At 45.4% G+C, this 21,625-nt stretch overlaps 1 protein-coding gene across 4 annotated transcripts; it reads left to right on the forward strand.

The window, feature by feature from the left end:
• Positions 1-1,696: 1,696 nt before the first annotated feature.
• macroh2a2 (macroH2A.2 histone) lies at positions 1,697-20,180 on the forward strand. Of its 4 annotated transcripts, none has more exons than XM_080848416.1 (10): positions 1,697-1,853; positions 2,971-2,998; positions 4,184-4,362; positions 6,454-6,560; positions 8,438-8,629; positions 8,909-9,016; positions 9,542-9,641; positions 10,088-10,177; positions 10,661-10,835; positions 19,523-20,180. In XM_080848416.1, exons 3-10 carry the CDS (start codon positions 4,191-4,193, stop codon positions 19,686-19,688), a joined length of 1,110 nt encoding a protein of 369 aa, XP_080704542.1. In that variant the 5' UTR covers positions 1,697-1,853; positions 2,971-2,998; positions 4,184-4,190; the 3' UTR covers positions 19,689-20,180. The 4 variants fall into 4 exon arrangements, with proteins under 4 accessions (XP_080704542.1, XP_080704544.1, XP_080704543.1 ...); XM_080848418.1 differs by having other exon boundaries at positions 8,912-9,016; XM_080848417.1 differs by having other exon boundaries at positions 2,975-2,998.
• The last annotated feature ends 1,445 nt before the right edge of the window (positions 20,181-21,625 follow it).

Consider the following 21,625-nt stretch of genomic DNA (forward strand, 5'->3'; position numbering starts at 1 on the left):
ATGTTTGCACACAGTCACTCAAACAGACACATTCACACACACACACACACACAAACATGCACACACACACACACACACACACACACACACACACAGAGACAGACAGACGGACACACACACACACACACACACACACACACAGACAGACACACACACACACACACACACACACACACAAACACACACACACATTTTTAGTGTTACACTGCCCTCTTGAGCTCTTGATGGGGAGGAATGTCTAGTGAGCACAGTTCTATGAATTACATTTTTTGAATATATTAAACACATACTGTTTCCAAAAGTAAAATATAAATTAATTATTTCATGAAACACATATTGTTTCCCTAATTACAATTTAAATGAATTATTTTGCGAAACACACACAGTTTTCTAAATAACAATGAAAAGATGCCATAAAAGATGCTTATTGATTTTCATGTCTCATTCATGGCTGCAGGCCAATTCAATCACATTCATTAGCTGTTCCAACAAAACAAACAGAGTAGTTCTGAATGCCTCAGTGTTGCGATTTTAAAAGTCTCAAATAAAAATGAATATATAATATGTTATTATCCATATAATGTAATGATTAAATAATAATGTATGATTAATTAATTGTCATATGATTAAATAATTGCTATTGTGACCCTGTTAAGCACCTTGAGACATCTTTGTATGTGAAAGTGTGCTATTCAAATAAAATGCATTATTATTATATTATTATATCATTTCAAATACTGTATTGAGAAATAGTGGAACTGCTCGGATAAAGCATGCCCATATTTGAAGTTATTTTTAATACTCACATTAGAATAACAAAAAGCCCAGTGACTGGCTCAGGGCCCTGTGGTAAATTGGCTCTGGCAGACCAAAGAGATGGAGTCAAGTAATGTCAGTGCTTGGGCCCTGGAGGATAGCGCTGCGTTTGATGTTCAAAAAATGCACATCACACATACACACAAAGACAGACACGCACACACACACATCACATACACACACAAACAGAGAGAGAGAGAGAGAGAGGGAGGGAGGGAGGGAGAGAGAGAGAGAGAGACAGCCCTTGCCTCTCTGAAGAGGGATGATGTGAATGCATAATTTTCAGTTCAAATGCTCTATGCTCAGTGGATCTGAATCTCGTGTGGGTTTCATCCTTAAATCATGAATTCTGTTGGATATCTCTATGTTTTATCTCTCTCATTTATGAAGAATGCCAAGGCTAATGCCAAACGATGCAACAAGTGACAAAAAAAACAACTAGAATAGCCCCTCCCCCACCCCCACCCCACCCCTCCATACACACATACACAGCTGGGTTGTTATTCCTTGGATGTATTCAGATCCATTTCAGAAGCATTTGTTCAATAATCACGGATCAGTGAGCACAAAGTGTAGGGAGTGGAAGATACTATGGGGACTCTGCATTTTAGGGGGCAACCGAAAGGGGCAAACCGAATTCATGGTCAAGTACACATTAAGTCACAATCCGCATCCTATACACATTGTTTTTCTGTTGCAAGCAACAGTGCATTACTGTACATCTTGGTTCTTATTTATTCTCTAAACCTCTGCAACAAGGTCTCTTGCGCTAGAAATTCCTCTCCGCTTTGAATCCCTGTCAGGGGGGCGTTTTCGGTCCATTTTTCCTGGACTGAATTTTTCCCCTTCTCAGCATCAGTAGCAGAGAGACAGCCTCCGATGACTGTACGGCGGACCTGGCTGTAGTTTTCGTTTAAAAAAAAAAGAGAAGGGGTACGTACAAGGACAGCGATTACGGACAAAATATATGACGTCCTTTAAGAGTTTTTGATTTGGAAGATCGGTCTTCTGTTCATTCTGACAACGACAGCAACCAGGTAAAAATCCGGAGCATTTCGGACTCGTAGGTTTTTGCCATGGAACACATACGGGGAGCCCCTCTCCGTGCCTGTAAAAATTACACTGTACATTCAGTGTATTGAAAACAAAATGGGGGTTGAATAGTGGTATGGGAGGAGCAGAGGTAAAAGACGACCTAGGGCTCGATGTCTTCGACCTTTCGTTCTGGAAATCGAAGAAGACGCTCGAACAGTATGAGCGAAAGTGTCGGTTTCGAGGGAGGCCTTAGATTTCATAGGTGTGCAGAATCGTCTTTTCGGTGTAGCGTAACCTACGCAGCACCGCGCTTCTGAATAATTCACGTCGCTGTGAGTCTGTTCGCTGATGGTTGAACACATCGTAAACTGCATTCTGCACGGGTTTTTTTTTTTAAATCATAGAAATGCAACGTAACACGCAGAACGAAACGGTTCGAGTTGACGCGCAGCCAGCACGGCACGCTGCAGGGATTTCCCTCTGTTTCGAGATAAACACAACAAATTCGTGACTACGACTTTAATTCAGAGGAAATTGATAAGGTCGCAGCGGGGCGACACTGGGCTATTCCATGGTCTTTGCATATCTTCTTATTGACGGAAAGGTCGTTTTAAGACGTGTTGCATGTCATATGTGCAAATAGAGGCTGAATGTCGCCCTATCGAATTCAAAATGTCACAAGGGCATCGGAAGGCCATTTTTTCAGTTGTCGCGCAAGTGTGTGCAAACCTTACGGCCTGGCAGGGTATGTCATAAGTAGGTTAATTAACACACGGCAGAATGTTGTTACGGCCACCACGACCTGTTTCAGATAAAAACAACCGAGCCAAGATATCTCATTTACCACATGGCGATGGCATTGTCATGTTGTTTAAAAAAAAAAAAAAAAAAAAAATGTACATATTCGGAATAAATCACCATGCAACACTATCTGCACTTGATATGAATACTAATATAACATATTCATAATAATGTAACTGAGCTTCTGCAAACACATTGTATTCGTGATGTACTGCCCTGGTTAAGTGATTTCATACTGGCCTTGTGATCGTTGAAATGTTCTGACCTGTTGCTGATGATGGAAGCTATGCCTTAATGCCTGCTTGTCCTTTTCTGAAGGAAGGTCTAGAGAGGGAGGACAAAAGAGGTGAGTAGCTTCAACCAGTGCATGTTTGGCATGCACACACACACACACACACACACACACACACACACACACACACACACGGACAAAAGAGGTGAGTAGCTTCAACCAGTGCATGTTTAAAACTGAGTGCTTCACCTTTGCATTTACAACACAATGTATTCAATAATTGTATAGGACAATAATACACTACCTGGACAGGAAAAAATGGTCAACACAGGTCTCACACCAAATGCTACAAGTGAGCAGAGCATGTGAACGTGACACAACCACACACACACACACACACACACACACACACACACAGACATCATAAAGGTGAAAGTGTAAATACCTAGTGTGCTGGATCCGGTTCCATTCTAGCCACCATCCTGATCAGGTACCCCATAGCAGACTGGGAACAGAACCTCTTCAACCTGTAGTTACTCAGAGCCCAGACGGGTTGAGAATTCAGAGTGTGTTTCCATGGTTTACTGCAGGGGTTATCTATCTGGTTTCTGTAACTACCTATTAACGATCCTCTTGATTAGCAGAGCACACCTGATTTAGCTAATCAAGAACATTATAATTACCCTGATTCTAATAAACATGCCTGGAGCAGGGAGAGATGAAAGACTTGGAGTGCAATGGTTGTGGGGGGTGGGAGGCTAAGATGCTAGGCTCCTGCTTTATTGCACTCATGGGTTTAATCCTCTTTGCTAGCGCACACACACACTTACACACACACATGCACACACACACACACACACACACACACAGATGCTAGGCCCCTGCTTCATTGCACTCATTGGTTTAACCCTCTTTGCTAGTGCACACACACACTTACACACACACACTTACACACACACACACACACACACATGCACACACACACACACAGATGCTAGGCCCCTGCTTCATTGCACTCATGGGTTTAACCCTCTTTGCTAGTGCACACACACACTTACACACACACACACACACACACATGCACACACACACACACAGATGCTAGGCCCCTGCTTCATTGCACTCATGGGTTTAACCCTCTTTGCTAGCATGTATGCCTCCTATGTCCAAGGTGGCGAGTCAGGTACAGCAGGACTACTGTCTACACAACACAGGTTCCATAAACAGGAAGTAATGTCCCCTCTGTGCCCCTCTCTCTGTGCCCCTGTCTCTGTGCCCGTCTCTCTGTGCCCTCCGCAGCTGAACCATGTCAGCCAGAGGGGGGAAGAAGAAGGTCACTAAGCTGTCGCGCTCGGCGCGGGCGGGCGTCATATTCCCCGTGGGCAGGATGATGCGCTACCTGCGCACCAGCACACACAAGTACCGCATCGGCATGGGCGCGCCGGTCTACATGGCAGCCGTCATCGAGTACCTGGCAGGTGAGTGTGGGATAAAAAATATATGTTTCACATTTAATTAAGTAGGTTAGTATAGGATTCCATAGGATAACATAAATTGAATTGGTAACTTAGTGTGGCCATGTATTCTGTTTGACCTGTTGGGTAAGGTTTGATGAGCTGAGAGAGTTAGTCAAGACTTGGGGTAAGGGGATCCTATGTCAATAGTCTTATCTATAGTGGAGGACAAGGTGGCCACAGTGTATTAGTCCGAGGGAGGGGTTTTAGGTATAAGAGCTCAGTTTGCCCAGAGACTGATGGGCATTGTTGGTGAACATTTCATGAACATGGATTGCTTGTAACAATGCTCCCGATATCGTTAATAAATCTGCAGTACCACTCCAGTTGTCTGTAAGTAATTTTGACCACATGAGCGTCAGGTGGCTCAAGGTCATGCCACCTGAAGGGTTTGGCAGACAGGACCGTATATATACCAATGATACACATTCAGGAGTATTATTCTGTAGGTCATATTATGTATGTATCTGGCCTTGTGTTAAATCTAAGTTTTCTACTATGCTTATGTTAACTCATTTTTTATTTTATTGTATTATTATAGTTCGTTTCTAATACGTAGGCACTCTGAGATTCGTCTGAATGAAAAGTGCGTTAAAAATAAAATTAATTATTATTGTTATTATTATCTACATAGAAAACATAATGAGATATATCAGCTCTTGGCTTATAAATGCATATGCATGCCATACATAAAATGAATATGTTTGATATGCAAACGGTGAGTGTGAAGAAGCATATTTGGATCACATGTGGCCCAGTGTGATTGGGTTTGTCTTACACTACCAGTCAAAAGTTTGGACACACCTTTAATTTTTTCTTTACTTTTAGTCTTTATTTTAAGGATAGCCTCTTGAGATGTAACATCTCATTTTCGAGGGGGTCCTTTATTATTTTCTACATTGTAAATTAATACTGAAGACATTTAAACTACGAAAAAACACAAATGGAATGATGTACTTCTACAAAAAAAGTGTTTTCTCCCATGTAGAAAATAATAAAAGTAAAGAAAAAAACTTCTCAAAAAATGTGAAGGTGTGTCCAAACTTTTGACTGGTACTGTATGCGTCCTGTCTTTAGACTGCATTTCTGCGGCTCTGTGTGCCAGGTTACCAGCGGTTACTCTGCTCTAGACCCGGCTCTGATCCGTTGCGGGTTCTAGTGATTGCTGGGTGCAAAGTCCCCTGAGACCCGCCAGCTGGATTAAATCAGAGGATCAGAGTTCAATCTGAAATCACACAGCGCTCATACATACAGTCTGAATGATTTCAGCAAAGGCACACTATGTAGCTGTAAACAAACTCTTCCTGACCTATTGCAGTGATACTATTCCCAATCTTCCCAAACTCTTCCGGACCTATTGCAGTGATACTATTCCCAATCTTCCCAAACTCTTCTGGACCTATTGCAGTGATATTATTCCCAATCTTCCCAAATTCTTCCTGACCTATTGCAGTGATATTATTCCCAATCTTCCCAAACTCTTCTGGACCTATTGCAGTGATACTATTCCCAATCTTCCCAAACTCTTCCGGACCTATTGCAGTGATATTATTCCCAATCTTCCCAAACTCTTCCTGACCTATTGCAGTGATACTATTCCCAATCTTTCCAAACTCTTCCGGACCTATTGCAGTGATACTATTCCCAATCTTCCCAAACTCCTCCGTACCTATTGCAGTGATACTATTCCCAATCTTCCCAAGCATTTTCCAGTCTTCACATGCATTCTGTGGAGGCCCTTGTGGCATTTTTCTGTCTTCATTGATTGCCTGGATAAAATGTAGACAATTGCATACAAAACACTTGAACCATAGAATCTAAATACACAGAATGCCATTCAGACCTCGTCTCACTGTTACATCAGAATGCCATGTTTACAGTAGGTGTAGACGACTTATGTGTTTGACAATAAGAACTTTGTGTAGTTCCTGTAAGAGTGTATGGCTCTGGGCTCTGTAAAGCGCCGAGAGACAATTGTATTGTTATGGCGATATATAAATACAATTCAATTTAATTGAATTGCGTGTGTGTGTGTGTGTGTGTGTGTTTCCCCAGCTGAGATCCTTGAGTTGGCCGGCAACGCAGCCCGGGACAACAAGAAGGGGCGTATCACCCCCCGGCACATCAAGCTGGCAGTGGCCAACGATGAGGAGCTCAATCAGGTAACCCCTCCTACCAATATATCACACACACACACTCACACACACAAACACACACACACACACACACACAAACTCAATCAGGTAACCCCTCCTACCAATATATCATATAGCTACACCCTATACAGTCCATGTCACCAACATACACAAACACACACACACACACACACACACACACACACACACACATGCACTAAGAGAGAGTTTGGTTTGTTAGCGATAAATGGAGATGTCAGTTGTGCAGTTGCCCTGTGCTCCTGAGGGGGATGCTGTCAGACAGAGTGATGATGATAAATGATGGATGAGTCCTCTTCTACCTGGTGGCTCAGAGAGGCTGACACACCCCAATACACACACACCCCTATACACACACGAGTGCCTCTGGTTGTGCTACTCAGTCCGTGGGCACACAGTACGGACAGGGTGTGTATGGACTCTCAGGTGAAGCTGGTCAGTGTCTGGGTATAGTGAACAAACTGGCCTCTGCCACCTGGCTAGACATCACTGTTTACTATTAGACTTCCTGTAATGTGACAGTCAGACTCACTAGCTATCTGACTCATGAGCTTCCTATGTTATTAGTGGTGAAATATTTATTCAACCCTTTTCTATATCTCTGTTAACATGGAATCATATGAAAGAGGTAAGTATGAATGAAGGCACTCTGAGATTCCTGTGACTGAAAAGTGCGTTAAAAAATAAAATGAATTATTATTATTATTATTACTTGTATGTGTCATGTTGCTTTAGATTGCTCTATTGCCAACTCAGCTGCATAGGTGTGCAATCTCAGCGTGAACCCTTAACCCCACTGCGTCATAACAGCAACAACATAAACTAAATCGATGTTGTTAAGAAGCTGGTTAGGAAAGGGATGACATTAACAAGCCACACTTTATTCTATCACTGTTTAATCTATTTGCAGCAGACCATTGTTCAAAACCGTTTTTTAAAAGTGTCAGCAGTAGCCCATATTATTGTAGACGGAAGTTTCAAAACGGTAACTTAACACAAACAAGGGTTATGGCGAAGAGCGCAATTCTAACTAGTCCTGTTTGAATGCTAACAGGCTCACAATAAGTTCACATTAGGATCCTGACTTCTGTCTTCTTTCACTATATGCAAATGCTCCATGTCGTCTACTACAGCGTTTTCAACCACTCCGCTCCACTCCAGCGCTTTCGTGTGGATGCAGACATTTCTTGACACGATGCTCTATGTACGCAATAAAAAGAAGTACCAGATCCAAAAAAGAAGTTGAAACTTTGGATTTGTGTGGACGGGGCCTTACTGTACATTCAAATGTCTGCATCCCCCCTGCTCATTGGTCTAGAGTGGTTGGGAGTGATACGTCTAAGATCAATCAATGGCAGTATTTAGTTTAAGTCTTAAAGGTACAGTCTGAGATTATGGCGAAAGGTTGTTGATATTTTAGCTCAACAGCCAATCAAATTACACCCCTACCTGCCGTGCTTCAGCAGCAATGTGTCGATTGGCTGGAATAGTGCACGCCTCGGTCCGAGCCGCTTTGTTTGTTTACCAGGACAGTCTACGAACATCAGCGTATTTTTAAGCACACACGCAGAACAGAAAACTAGAGGAACGTGAGGAGCAATTAGCTAAATATGCGCATTTTCTCTATTAGAATATTTAATCCTGGTTGGAAACGCCTGCGATGCGCATTAACTTACCCAAGTTAGTTGATTCAATTCGCCAGAGGGAGGTGGTTCAACTAGTTATTCGAATTGAGTTAATGCGCATAACGTAGATGGAAACAGTTTTTATGACAAAAAAATGTGGTGGATCAGAATCCCAGACTTCGCCTTTTTGTGCAAAGTCCTGGTCTCAGACCTGTCGTGCTGTTTTGCCCTCCTCCACAGCTCCTGCGAGCAGTCACCATCTCCAATGGCGGCGTGCTGCCCCGCATCCACCCTGAGCTCCTGTCAAAGAAGAGGGGAGGCCGCGTCAAGGTGGAGCCCCAAGTCATCGTCGCCGAGAAGACAAGCCGTGGAAAGGGCGTCAAGAGGCCCCCTGGCAAGAGGAACAAGGGGAAGCCAGGACGCAAGCCCAAGGTAGGGCACACACACACACACACACACACACACACACACACACGCATAACCAAACACACTATACATTATACTATCACACTGTTTAATGACATCCAAACTGGGAATGGAAAATGCATATGTACATCAGTAACTTTAACTGCACAGAAGGAAACTCTAGGAAGGAGTGCACTATAAAATGATTCCATAAAAAATCCGACTATGTGATGTGTGTGTGTGTGTGTGTGTGTGTGTGTGTGTGTGTGTGTGTGTGTGTGTGTGTGTGTGTGTGTGTGTGTGAAGAAGAGCACAGAAAACGACAAAGAGCCCAGCAGTAGCTCCCCGGCAGATGACGGCCTGGGCGACGGCTTCACCATCCTCTCAGCCAAGAGCCTCTTCCTCGGACAGAAGGTCTGTGTGACCAGCCTTGCGCTGAGATACCAGGGGCGTAGCCAGGATATTATTTCTGGGGGGGGCCAGCTCTGGCCAATCTTTTATTTGGGGTGGCACTTGATTGTCAAAAAACGACTATTTTTAAACTCACACACATGCTGCGAATATGGGCCTTGTAGCGTTAAGTGACAATATAACACGACTTGAAAAAATACTAATGCATTTATTTCAGCTTAATACCGTTTCTGTACAGGAGGATTTTTTGTACTTTAATTAACGAGCAGTCTCTCCAAGTGAAAACCACTGTGTGGTCCATGCACTAATGCACGACAACATAATAAACATAATGCAAGAAAACATAATGTAATATTAAACAAAAAGTCTTACTCTCTGAATTAGTGTTAATACCATCAGTAGTTGCAACATAAGCATTACATGACCCACATTTTAAACTCAGTCTGACCCAGATATTATACCGTGTAAAAGTATGATGGGTTACGATTGTGGGAGGTGTGATGTGTGAGGGACTGTTTCTCTCCCCAGGTGTCCCTGACAGAGAGTGAAATCGGCAAAATCGGCTCCATCAAAGTGGAGGGAATCATCAACCCCACCAACGCGGACATCGACCTGAAGGATGGATTCGGTGAGGAATGGGAAAGCGTTGGGCTGTGTGTGTGTGTGTGTGTGTGTGTGTGTGTGGGCGAGTGTAGGTTTGTGTGTGTGTGTGTGTGTGTGTTTGTGTGTGTGTGTGTGTGTGTGCGCGCCACTTATCAGTTTTACTGCTTGCTATAATGTCTGATGACCTTCAGGCTAAATCATCATTACTTTCAAAAGAACAAAGAGACGTATTCTTAATGAGTGGCATTTCCGCTGCCTCTGTGTTTGTGTGTGTGTGTGTGTGTGTGTGTGTGTGTGTGTGTGTGTGTGTGTGTGTGTTTGTTTGTTTGTTGGCTTTCTCTCCTAGCCATTAACTTCTGGTTGCATGTTGAACTGGTTTCTTCGTAGTACATAAGAGGAATTCGTGGACATAAATAAGTAAAATGTGTGTTTGTGTGTAAAAGTCAAATGTGTGTGTGTGTGTGTGTTTAGGTACGGCACTGGAGAAGGCAGGGGGCAGAGAGTTCCTGGAGGCAGTGAAAGAGCTTAGAAAATCACAGGGCCCCCTGGAGGTTGCCTCAGGTAATGACATGCAGGCTTTTTTCACCTCCCACAGATGTTATCTTTAGTCTATGTGTAGTGACTGTTCAGACCATTCAGTGTCATTGGTGAGCTTCAGATCCAGGTTTATGTGTGTCTCATGTGTGTGTGTGTCTCATGTGTGTGACTTTACCTAGTGACTATTTATCCATATTAAGTGTATAGTTGTGTGTCCATTATTTAAGCAGTTAATGATGGCTGCTTTTCTACCTCTGTTTGTATGTGTGTGTGCGTGTGTGTGTGTGTGTGTGTGTGTGTGTGTGTGTGTATGTTTATGCCGTGTGTGTGTATGTTTATGCTGTGTGTGTATGCTGTGTGTGTGTGTGTGTGTGTATGTTTATGCCGTGTGTGTGTGTGTGTTTATGCCGTGTGTGTGTGTATGTTTATGCCGTGTGTGTGTGTGTGTATGTGTTTATGGCGTGTGTGTGTGTGTGTGTGTGTGTGTGTGTGTGTGTGTGTGTCCAGTGGCGGTGAGCCAGGCGTCAGGCATGGCGGCTCGTTTCGTGATCCACTGTAACGTTCCCCCGTGGGGCTCAGAAAAGTGTGAGGACCAGCTGGAGAAGACGGTGAAGAACTGCCTCTCCGCCGCCGAGGAGAAGAAACTCAAATCAGTCGCCTTCCCCCCACTCCCATCCGGCAGGTAAGTGTGTGTGTGTGTGTATGTGTGTGTGTGTATGTGTGACCGGTGGCTTATTCTCTCTGCGTTGTGTTGTTGACAAATGGACACACGACTTCGTTTGGAATGTTTATTATTCTCTGGAAAACAGCAGTTGGGGAGGCACTGTGAATCCTACCCTCTTCCACAGAATTAAGAGACAGGGCAACCGTTACACAAGGCTAGCAAAGTAGCCTAGCCCCACACCAAAACCATACCGGCAGCTAGCTAGCCTAGCTAACCGTATTAGCATAAATGCTAGCGAAACCTAGCATGACAAGCTAACTAAACAAAATGAGTGTACAAACAAATCGGAATATAAACGAAACAATAACACACCTGGAAAACAGCAGTTGGGGAGGCACTGTGAATCCTACCCTACAATAAATAACAATAGCATACATAATTATCAATACACTACAATGCTAGTTATTACCACCCTCTTAGCCCCCAAGCTAACTAGTCACAGGCTTATCCTATACCATGTGACACTAAACTAATATATAATAGCACAGAATAAGACAAGTCACCACCACAATAATTATGTATAAGTGTAGAAATTAATGTGAAAATAACAATGGGACTTTTATCAGTGGTGACTGAATGATTATAAAGGGGATAGTTGTGAGAATAGACAAGGGTTGAAAATAGACAGCCTACCTCTTCCACAGAATTAAGAGACAGGGAAGAGGTGACAGGCACAGTAGGATATAAGAGAAGAGAAAAGTTAGAGAGGGAGAAGGAGGGGGGCAGGAACCCAGATCACCCAAGGGTGCCACTGGTAGGTGTGTCAAAATAAAAACCCATCTTTGAGTAATTCTATATGCTACATTTGCAACCTGTTACACTCACCCCTCTAGAATTACACAAAGATAACAAGCCTAAAAAAAACAATTCTCTTTGACAGCCATTACCATTACCAGCTTGACAGCTACCTGAAAGGTCAGACGTGAACTAGGAGGGATCAAGTCCCAGAACACCGACTGGGCAAATGAGGTGCCCTATACACCTCATTAATAAGGCTTAACCTCACAAGACATCTTATATACAGTATATCTCAAAATGTAACATCGCAAACAACAATAATCACTGTGTCATTCAAAAACAACTACACATGGATAACATGACCCAAACCTTCCTCCCCACCACCCTGAACCGTTCGTAACTGACCCATAGATTCAATGAGCCTACATATAGGTCGAATAACCCTACCAAACCTAGATGTAGGAAGTGGGGGGACACGGTCAGTATGATGAGGCCTAGTGTGTGTGACATGTTCTGCATCATCACCAGGGTCAGACACACCACCAAGAGAGGCATCTGGAGAGGAATCTCCACAAGATCCGTCGGGAGAAGGTGACCTGGGACAGGCCTCTTCAGAGGCGACATCCATCTGAGGATAAGGGTCACCTGTGTCAGGCCCATCAAAGTCATCCTGGATGGCAGACTGTTCAGTGACCCAAGAGGAGGTGCGGTCCTTGTCATGGCATGGCGGGTCAGTGCCAGTAGCAGGCAGGGCATCTTCGGTGGAGAGGTCAGACAAACCAGCGTCGGACTCAGTCACACTCGAAAAATCACGTTCCACTTCATGGCCTGACGTGACATCAACAGGACCATCACCGAGCGGCAGGAAGTTAACAGGGAGCAGGAGGTTCCTGTGCAGCACCCTCTTGTTGCCATCACTGTCTTGGACTTTGTAGATGTGGAGATCGGGCTTCGAGGCGACAACAGTGAGGACATCTGGCTCCCATCTGTCAGCGAGCTTGCGCTTCCCTCTGCACCCTTTGTTGGCCACAAGAACACGGTCACCGATTGAGAGAGCAAGGCCCCTGACTCTTTTGTTGTACTGGATGGCCTGGTGTCTTTGTCCGAGCCTGGAGTTCCTCTGAGCGACTTGCATGGCTGACTGGAGATCGGAGGCCAGGGACTGCACGTAGGAGTTATAATCAGCAATCCTCTCGTCATGGCTCACATTCCTGAACATCAAATCCACGGGTAGCCTTGGAACCCTGCCAAACATCAAATAGAATGGTGCAAACCCAGTTGTTTCATGGACTGTGCAGTTGTACACAAAGGTCATCGTCTGAATCATCTGGGGCCACTTCTGTTTTGACTGGGGAGGTAAGGACCGCAGCATGTTCCCCAACGTCCGGTTAAACCTTTCTGTGCCACCGTTCCCCATCGGGTGATAAGGAGACGTGTGAGACTTCCGAACATCAGCCAGCTCCATGAGTTCCGCAATTAAATCGCTCTCAAACGATGCTCCCTGATCAGAGTGCAGGCGGGTGGGAAAGCCGTATACACAAAAGTAGTTGTCCCAGAGCTTTTTCGCTACGCTCTTGGCGGTCTGGTCTCGACAAGGGAATGCATGGGCCAGCTTAGTGAAGTGGTCAGTGATGACCAGGACATCTACGGACTTGTTGTTCTTGTCCTCAGCTGACCAGAAGTCAATACAGACGAGCTCCAGAGGTGCAGATGTTTTGATGCTCTGTAGAGGGGCTCTGGCTGCTGGCTCAGGGGTTTTACCGAGGACACACCTCACACAGGCTTTGACATGAGTCCTGACATCTTTCTCCATGTCGTGCCAGAAGAACCTCTGACGAGCAAGGGAGATGGTGCGGGGTTGACCTTGATGACCGGCCAGGTCGTGAACACCAGCCAATGCGTCACTCTTCAGGGTGTCAGGCACGACATACTGGAACCTCTTGGTGTTAGTGAGGGGGTCTTTGGAAACTCTGTAAAGGATGCCGTCCCTGAGCTGGAATCTCTGCCATTGCTTCAGCATCTTCAAGGTCAGGAGGTTCTCATGGGCACGTTCACGCCTCGATGGTCTCAGCTTCCGATCGACATAGTGAACCACTCTTGAGATGGTTGCATCCTGAAGCTGGCGAGCCCTCAGCTCATCTGTCGACCAAGTGTTGAGAGTGTCCTGACCACCAATGCCCAGGCTCTCAAGGTGACCACCCAGGGAAATGGCCCTCTGCTGAGCCCCACAGTCCCAGGCTCCCTGCGTGTCCAAGGCAGCCGACACGTCGTCCCCCGACATGGATAAATGCCGCTCAACAGCGAGAGAAGAATCAGTCATGGCCTGAGGATGGCAAGTGAGGCGAAACACATCTTGAACACAGCCATTGTCCAAGTCAGATGCTTGCTGCAGCAGGTCCACGTACGACTCAGACAAAAGCCGCAGACTGACAGGCTTCGCAAATGGGTCACGACTCAGAGCGTCAGCCACCACATTCTTCGTCCCAGCGATATGTTTAATGTCGAAGTCATAGGGAGCCAGCTTGGAGACCCACCGCTGCTCACACGCATCCAACTTTGGCTTTGTCAGAATGTATGTGAGCGGGTTGTTGTCTGTCCAGATGGTGAAAGTGTGACCCTTGAGCCAGTGACTAAACTTATCGCACACAGCCCACTTCAAGGCCAAAAACTCAAGTCGGTGTGCGGGGTAGTTGACCTGGCTCCGGCTAAGTGATTTGCTGGCGAACGCTATAGGCCTTGCTTTCTCTTCACCGTCTGCAACTTGAGACAGAACTGCACCCAATCCATCAAGCGAAGCGTCAGTGCATAGAAAGAAAGGCTTATCGAAGTTAGGGTGGGCTAGAACTACACTATTCAGCAGCGCACTCTTGAGATCCTCAAAGGCTTTCTCACAAGGTGGTGTCCAGTCATCTGGCGTCAGCTCACGAAAGGTGCCAGGTCTCCTGAGCTTCCTGTCATGCCTACCTCGCCGTTTCTGGCCAGCTGTCAGTGCAAACAGAGGTTTGGCAATGGATGAACAGCCAGGGATAAAGCGCTGGTAATACATCACCATTCCCAGGAAGGAGCGAACTCTCTTCTGAGAAGGTGTGCATCCATCCCCCATCATCAGGTCCTGTGTGGTGAAGCTGGAGATGACATCCACCTTGTCCTGATCAACACACACGCCACTCACATTCACAACATGCCCCAAGAACTTCACAGACTTGCGCAGAAAGTGACATTTCTTTTGGGAGAGCTTCAGGTTGTGTGCTCTCAGTCTAGTAAAGACAACCTCAAGGCGCAACAGAGCCTCAGTCTCAGATGGAGCGAAGACTAAGAGGTCATCCAAATAGCACAAAAGGGTGGAAAAGTTGAGGTCACCAAAAATACTCAACATCATGCGCATGAATGAGGCAGGGCTATTACAGAGACCTTGCGGCAGACGGTTATATTCGTAAAGCCCAGTAGGAGTCGTGAAGGCTGTATATTTCCTGTCAGACTCATGGAGGGGGATGTTATAGAACCCGGATGTTAAATCCATGGTGCTGAACAGTGCATTTCCACCAAGTGCAGCAAGACAGTCAGACTGGTGCGGCAGGGGATGTGCATCCTTCACAGTTTTCGCATTAAGCCAGCGGAAGTCTGTGCAGATCCTGAGGTCTCCGTTTTTCTTCCAGACCATCACCAAGGGCGAGGCGTACTCACTGATGGACTTTGTGATTATCCCCTTCACCTCCATCTCTCCCAGGACCTCCCTCAGCTTGTGATAGTGGGCAGGGGGAATCCGGCGATAAGGCAGTCTGAATGGGCGCTCATCAGTAAGGTGGATGCGGTGTACAAAATCCTTAGCCTCTCCACAGTCCATCTTGTCCTTGGAAAAGACATCCTGGAATCTGGAAAGGAGCTCAGCCAGCCTGGACTTCAACTCTTCAGAACCCTCACATGCCTCAATGTCGATGTCCCCCAAGCCACAGGCATCCAGACATTGTTTCGGTGGGGACAGCGGTGTTTGGGTGGCTGCCGGAGACTGGACAGCACTGCTACAGGCCAGGCCCTGGGTCAATGGCAGGTCCTCAACAGCTAGACAAGGCGAAACATCTGCCAGCTTAGTGTTCCGTCGCAGCCTGACAGGGTGTTCAGATGGGTTGAGAACTCTCATTGGGATCCAGTGGTCGCCCCACATGGGTGTGATGACTCTACCCACTAGTATGTTCTTGGGACCTGAGCGTGCTGCCGTGGGCTCCACCATAACTGTACTGCCAGGTGACACAACGACATCGCTAGGGAGCTTGCCCCATACCAAGTACTCTTGTTTAGGGAGCAGAGTAATCGCCTGTCTCAGTTTTACTGTGCCAATAGGACCCACAGACTCCGGGCCCGCCCAGCGCGAGACGCACGTGAGGAGTTCTAGCACCTGTTCACACTCAGGAGAGGAGGGAGACGAAGAGACCAGATCCCAGTATTTCCTGTCAGACTTCATTCTGTTCAGGAGGGGCTTCAAGACATTGGTACCTATGATGAACTCATCGCGCTGACCAGAGATCACAAACGTGGGCACCAGAAACTTTGATCCAGACACCACAATCTCCAGCTCATATATGCATTTGGGACGTGTGGTCAAGCCGCCACATCCGATGAGAACAATGTTGCTAGGAACTGGTTGTGGACAAGGGAGAATGCCAGACGTCTGCAACCTCATCTCACCCTCTTCACTCAGCGTGCATGACATTGAGCCAGAATCCAGCATGCCCTTCAATGAAACAAGACCACTGACTACGACTGGGGTGTAGAACAAGTCACTGGCGCCCTCAAGCCTCTGGGAGTTAAGGTAAATGGCAGTGGTGTCAGCAGGCAAAAAGGTACAACTATTCACATAAAAAGATTCAATATCATTCTCTGGGAGGGATTTACTAGAGGAGCCCATGTCTAACCTCTCTCTGCATGGGCTGTGTAGTTTAAAGGTGAGGGAAGAGTATTGGCAGTGAGCCGTGCTTTTGGGCATCCATTTCTAACATGCCCAGGCTGCAGACAGTTGTGACAGAGCCGATCCATTTTACAGTGACTGAACGTACTGTGGTGAGCAGAGCCACATATCCTACAAGGCTGGTGTGTCTGACCATGTGGGGAACGGCCCTGCGGGGCTGGCATGGGACGAGAAGACATGGAGGCAGTGCACACTGAAAGTACTTTGTCCAACATACTCACAACATGAGACAAGTTCGGCTCAGCTGTCGTGGGGCTGGGTGGCTGGGCAGACTCCAATGGGGATGAGGCATTGACCGGATGAGGCTGCTGTGGAGCTGGGTAGCTGGGCAGACCCCAGTTAGGAGGGGCCATTGACTGGGACAGCGGGGCCATAGATGAGGGTTGTGTTTCACCATGCTGAACAGTGGACTGAGTGAGTGGGCGTGTATGACCTGTGGGCGCTGGAAAACGAACCACACCACTTCTCTTCAGCTCCCTTTGGTGAGCATCCAGCCTCTCCTGAATCTCCGCCAGTGTCCACCTCTCTGCTGGCTTGAATGAGAGAGACACAGCAAGACTAGGGACAGGGCAATGCAACACAAACATAGCAACTACCTCTGCTCCAGGGTCCTCTACAGTTCTCTGCTGCCTACGCAGACACTCCTCAGCCACATCGATGGCCTTATTAAGGCGAATCCAGTACTCCATGGCAGACTCACCGTTGCGCGGGACAGTGTTGTAAAAATCCTTCATTGGCATGTTAGAATACGCCAGCTCACTGAAGTGCCTCTTCAAAATGCTGAACACAGCAGATAAGTCACTGTTAGATTTTAATTCTGAGCTGCATCGCAGGGAGACTCTCACCACATCCCTTGCTTTGCCCAAGAGACGGCTCATAACTAAGTCACGCCTCTCCTGCTCAGTGTGTTTCATGTGACGGAGATGGCTCATCACTATATCCTCCCATTCGTCAACAGAGAATTTATCTGTGTGGTCACCTCTAAAAAATGGTGGGAGCTTGGCATCTGACTGGACTGTCACATTGAGTCTTGAGGCATCTGCTGCACCCAGGGATGGTGAGGAGTCACTGGCGTGTGCCTGACCACTGGCTCGATGCAGTGTTCGTATGTTGGCTGTGATGCTATCACTAATCTGCTTAGCTAAACCAGACATCACAACGCTCAGGGTATCTACACCAATGACCTGCGTTTCTGGCATGGGGTGCTCATACAATGTTGGCGCTGCTTGGCTTGTACAGGGACTACAGAAAGCATCTCTCAGGGGAGTGGATGTAGCCACTGGGCCTCTAATTCTGTTCACCAGACCCTTACCACTACTTACCCTCCCCCTAATATGACTATCTGAGCCTAAAGGACGAGCCCTCCCATAACCTACTGGAGGTGGCAAATCATATCTCGCACCAAGCAACCCTTCACCACCTGCACCCAGCAGGTCTCTATCAGGACTATTACCCCCTGATGCCATCTTACACACAAAATCAATTGAATGAAAAACAGTCAATATACCCAAAATGTCAATACAAATGTATGGAGAGATGTAACGTCTGTGTTTGTATACAAAAATGTATTGTAAAAAAAAAACCTCAAATAAACCCAAAATGTCAATTAAACTGTATGGTAATGCAATGTATGTATTTGCATAAAATGCAATGAGACATAAACACAATATATAGTGATAAACTGTGTAACACGTATGTATAGGGATCCTATTCCAACACTGAACCAGAATACCGTTACACACAGAAGGTGGGGCGAAGAAGCAGGAGGGGGAGGGGCATCAGCAATCCGGGCGATCAAACGGCAGTTGATCTAGCTGTCACGACGAAGTCACGGCACCAAGTGTGACCGGTGGCTTATTCTCTCTGCGTTGTGTTGTTGACAAATGGACACACGACTTCGTTTGGAATGTTTATTATTCTCTGGAAAACAGCAGTTGGGGAGGCACTGTGAATCCTACCCTCTTCCACAGAATTAAGAGACAGGGCAACCGTTACACAAGGCTAGCAAAGTAGCCTAGCCCCACACCAAAACCATACCGGCAGCTAGCTAGCCTAGCTAACCGTATTAGCATAAATGCTAGCGAAACCTAGCATGACAAGCTAACTAAACAAAATGAGTGTACAAACAAATCGGAATATAAACGAAACAATAACACACCTGGAAAACAGCAGTTGGGGAGGCACTGTGAATCCTACCCTACAATAAATAACAATAGCATACATAATTATCAATACACTACAATGCTAGTTATTACCACCCTCTTAGCCCCCAAGCTAACTAGTCACAGGCTTATCCTATACCATGTGACACTAAACTAATATATAATAGCACAGAATAAGACAAGTCACCACCACAATAATTATGTATAAGTGTAGAAATTAATGTGAAAATAACAATGGGACTTTTATCAGTGGTGACTGAATGATTATAAAGGGGATAGTTGTGAGAATAGACAAGGGTTGAAAATAGACAGCCTACCTCTTCCACAGAATTAAGAGACAGGGAAGAGGTGACAGGCACAGTAGGATATAAGAGAAGAGAAAAGTTAGAGAGGGAGAAGGAGGGGGGCAGGAACCCAGATCACCCAAGGGTGCCACTGGTAGGTGTGTCAAAATAAAAACCCATCTTTGAGTAATTCTATATGCTACATTTGCAACCTGTTACATATGTGCTTGTGTATCATTGTTGTTTGGTTAGAGTTTCCATACTGGGATTGGAATTATCAGTCATATTATATTTCAATTATATTTAAACTCTTTTGCTCATTCTGTTGTCTCTCTTTTTTTTTTTTTTTTTCCAATCCTCATATCTTTCTACCTCTCATCTCTCTGCTCTCCTATTCCCTTCCTTCCTCTCGCTCTCCCTCATTGCTCTCTACTCTCTATTTCCATCCTTCCATCCTCTCTTTCTCCTCTGGCTGTCCTCTCCCCATCCATCTTCCAGAAACGGTTTCCCGAAGCAGACGGCAGCCCAGCTCATCCTGAAGGCCATCTCCAGTCACTTTGTTACCATGACGACCTCCTCTCTGAAAAACATATACTTTGTGCTTTTTGACAGCGAGACCATTGGCATCTACCTGCAGGAGCTGGCCAAACTGGATGCCAAGTGAGAAGAGCCAGCCCACCACAGCGCTTCATTCCTGCGTTTGTTTATTCTTTTTGTTTGTTTTTTGTTTTGATTGTTTTCTAACAGCGTGGCAGTTGCCGTGGCGACTCCGGATAGACGTTTTTTCCGCGGCTGGCATTGTGTTTGGTTGAGGATTCCTTATGTAGATGTGGTTTTTAAAAGAGGGATAACCAAAAAAACAAAAGTCTTTTTTTGACAATGTGTTTTGAATAAGGATATTTGTGAGTGTCGTACCGGTTTCCCATTATGTTACACTGTTTTCCCTCTTGTCAGGGAACCTCATGTGTGTAGGTTAGATGAAACAGCCCCCCCCCCCCCCCCAACCCCTCTCCTGCCCAGAACTTGACATTGTATCCCTAGATGATTTGACATTCCATGTACAAAGTTCATGTCTGGAGGTCTGATGTTGTTTTGTTCTCATGTTTTTCCCTCAGATGCTCTGTGTAGTTTCTGATAAAGTTAGTTTACTAAGAAAAAAAAAGGTTTCTCATACTGGTTTGAAATAAAATCTACAATTTTACACCATTCATAACCACTCTGACCTGACATAACGCTGTTCATCTCCGCACAAAACCACTGACTGTATTCACTTGCACTAAACTCTTCCTCTTCAGGATGTTAACTCAAAGTAGGTTTTACAATAGGGCTATGTGAATGTTAATTTGCCAGACAGCTGCGCACAAATCGGATGATATGATATGATGAATATCATGATCTGGTTCCGTATTTTATTTTGGAAATGTATCTTAAAAGAGTAAAGATGTTTGCCGTTCTTTGTGGCTTACTTCAGAAAAGCTGCCCCTTAAAGTAACAGCCAGCCAATCAGTTTTGCTGACTGAGAAGGCAAAGACTACGCCTGTTTCAGTATTCAACTTGGGATCACTAGCATCAAGGGCGTAACCATGGTACTATAGACACGTGCATTGCCTACAATTCTATATTTATATATGAAAATTTGCACATTTAGAACATAGTTTCGAGGACTACATTGACCATTTGAATTCACATCAAAAGGAATAGTGTAATTTCTCCGAGATATTATGTTCTTCTTTATGTGCGAATAGTAGGCCTAGATTAAAACTGATGTTGTAAGGCTATCTAGTCTCACATTCAAATTTCACACCTGATCACCTGCATGTCCAGAGCATGTCCCTTTCTGGCCACTGCTTTCAGCATGCCTGTCTTGTTACCACTTGTCATTTTATCAGAAGAACAGCGACTAACCTTCATTGCAGGGGCGAATCTAGGTTACCATATTTTTGGGGGCTTAGCTCCTAGATAAAACCTATTATTTGTTCTGTTCCACAGCAAAACTAGGGGGGTCTGGGGGCATGCTCCCCCATGATATTTTTTGAAAATATCCTTTAAAATACTGTCCTCTAGTTGGTTTTAAAGAGAAATTAACACATTTATAACAATAAACATTTTGAAGACATCTGCTGAGAGGTGCTAATTATACTGTAGCATGATAGGGCTTTGCAGCTCAAGTGAGTAGGTTAACGTTGTAGGCTAGAGTTCACTAGCTACTGGCGGAGCTACTGAATAGGGTAGCATACCAACAGGATCAATGAACCTGCATGATAAAAGAGAGCAACAACATCTACCATTTACTCGTGATGATTTAACCATTTAGTTTATTTTACTATTTTAAACTGCATGTGCTTTACCTTTACATCCAGCAGCTGGTTATGGCAGCTTTCACCAGCTTGGGTCGGACAGTCGCTCAAAGTCACGCTCGCGAGGCTCACTCACCACCAAACATCCGTGCACTTGCCACAACAGTCTCATACAGGGGAGTCCTGTGCTACTCGGGACTATTTTTTTTCTAACTCTAAAAATTAAACAAAATAAGTTCACTAAATCGGTTGGAAGGTGTGAATTTTACGATCTAAAAAAAAAGAGCCCCTGGTTTATGATCTA

This window comes from Sprattus sprattus, assembly GCF_963457725.1.
Source record: "Sprattus sprattus genome assembly, chromosome: 12".
In the NCBI taxonomy this organism is placed as follows: domain Eukaryota; kingdom Metazoa; phylum Chordata; class Actinopteri; order Clupeiformes; family Clupeidae; genus Sprattus; species Sprattus sprattus.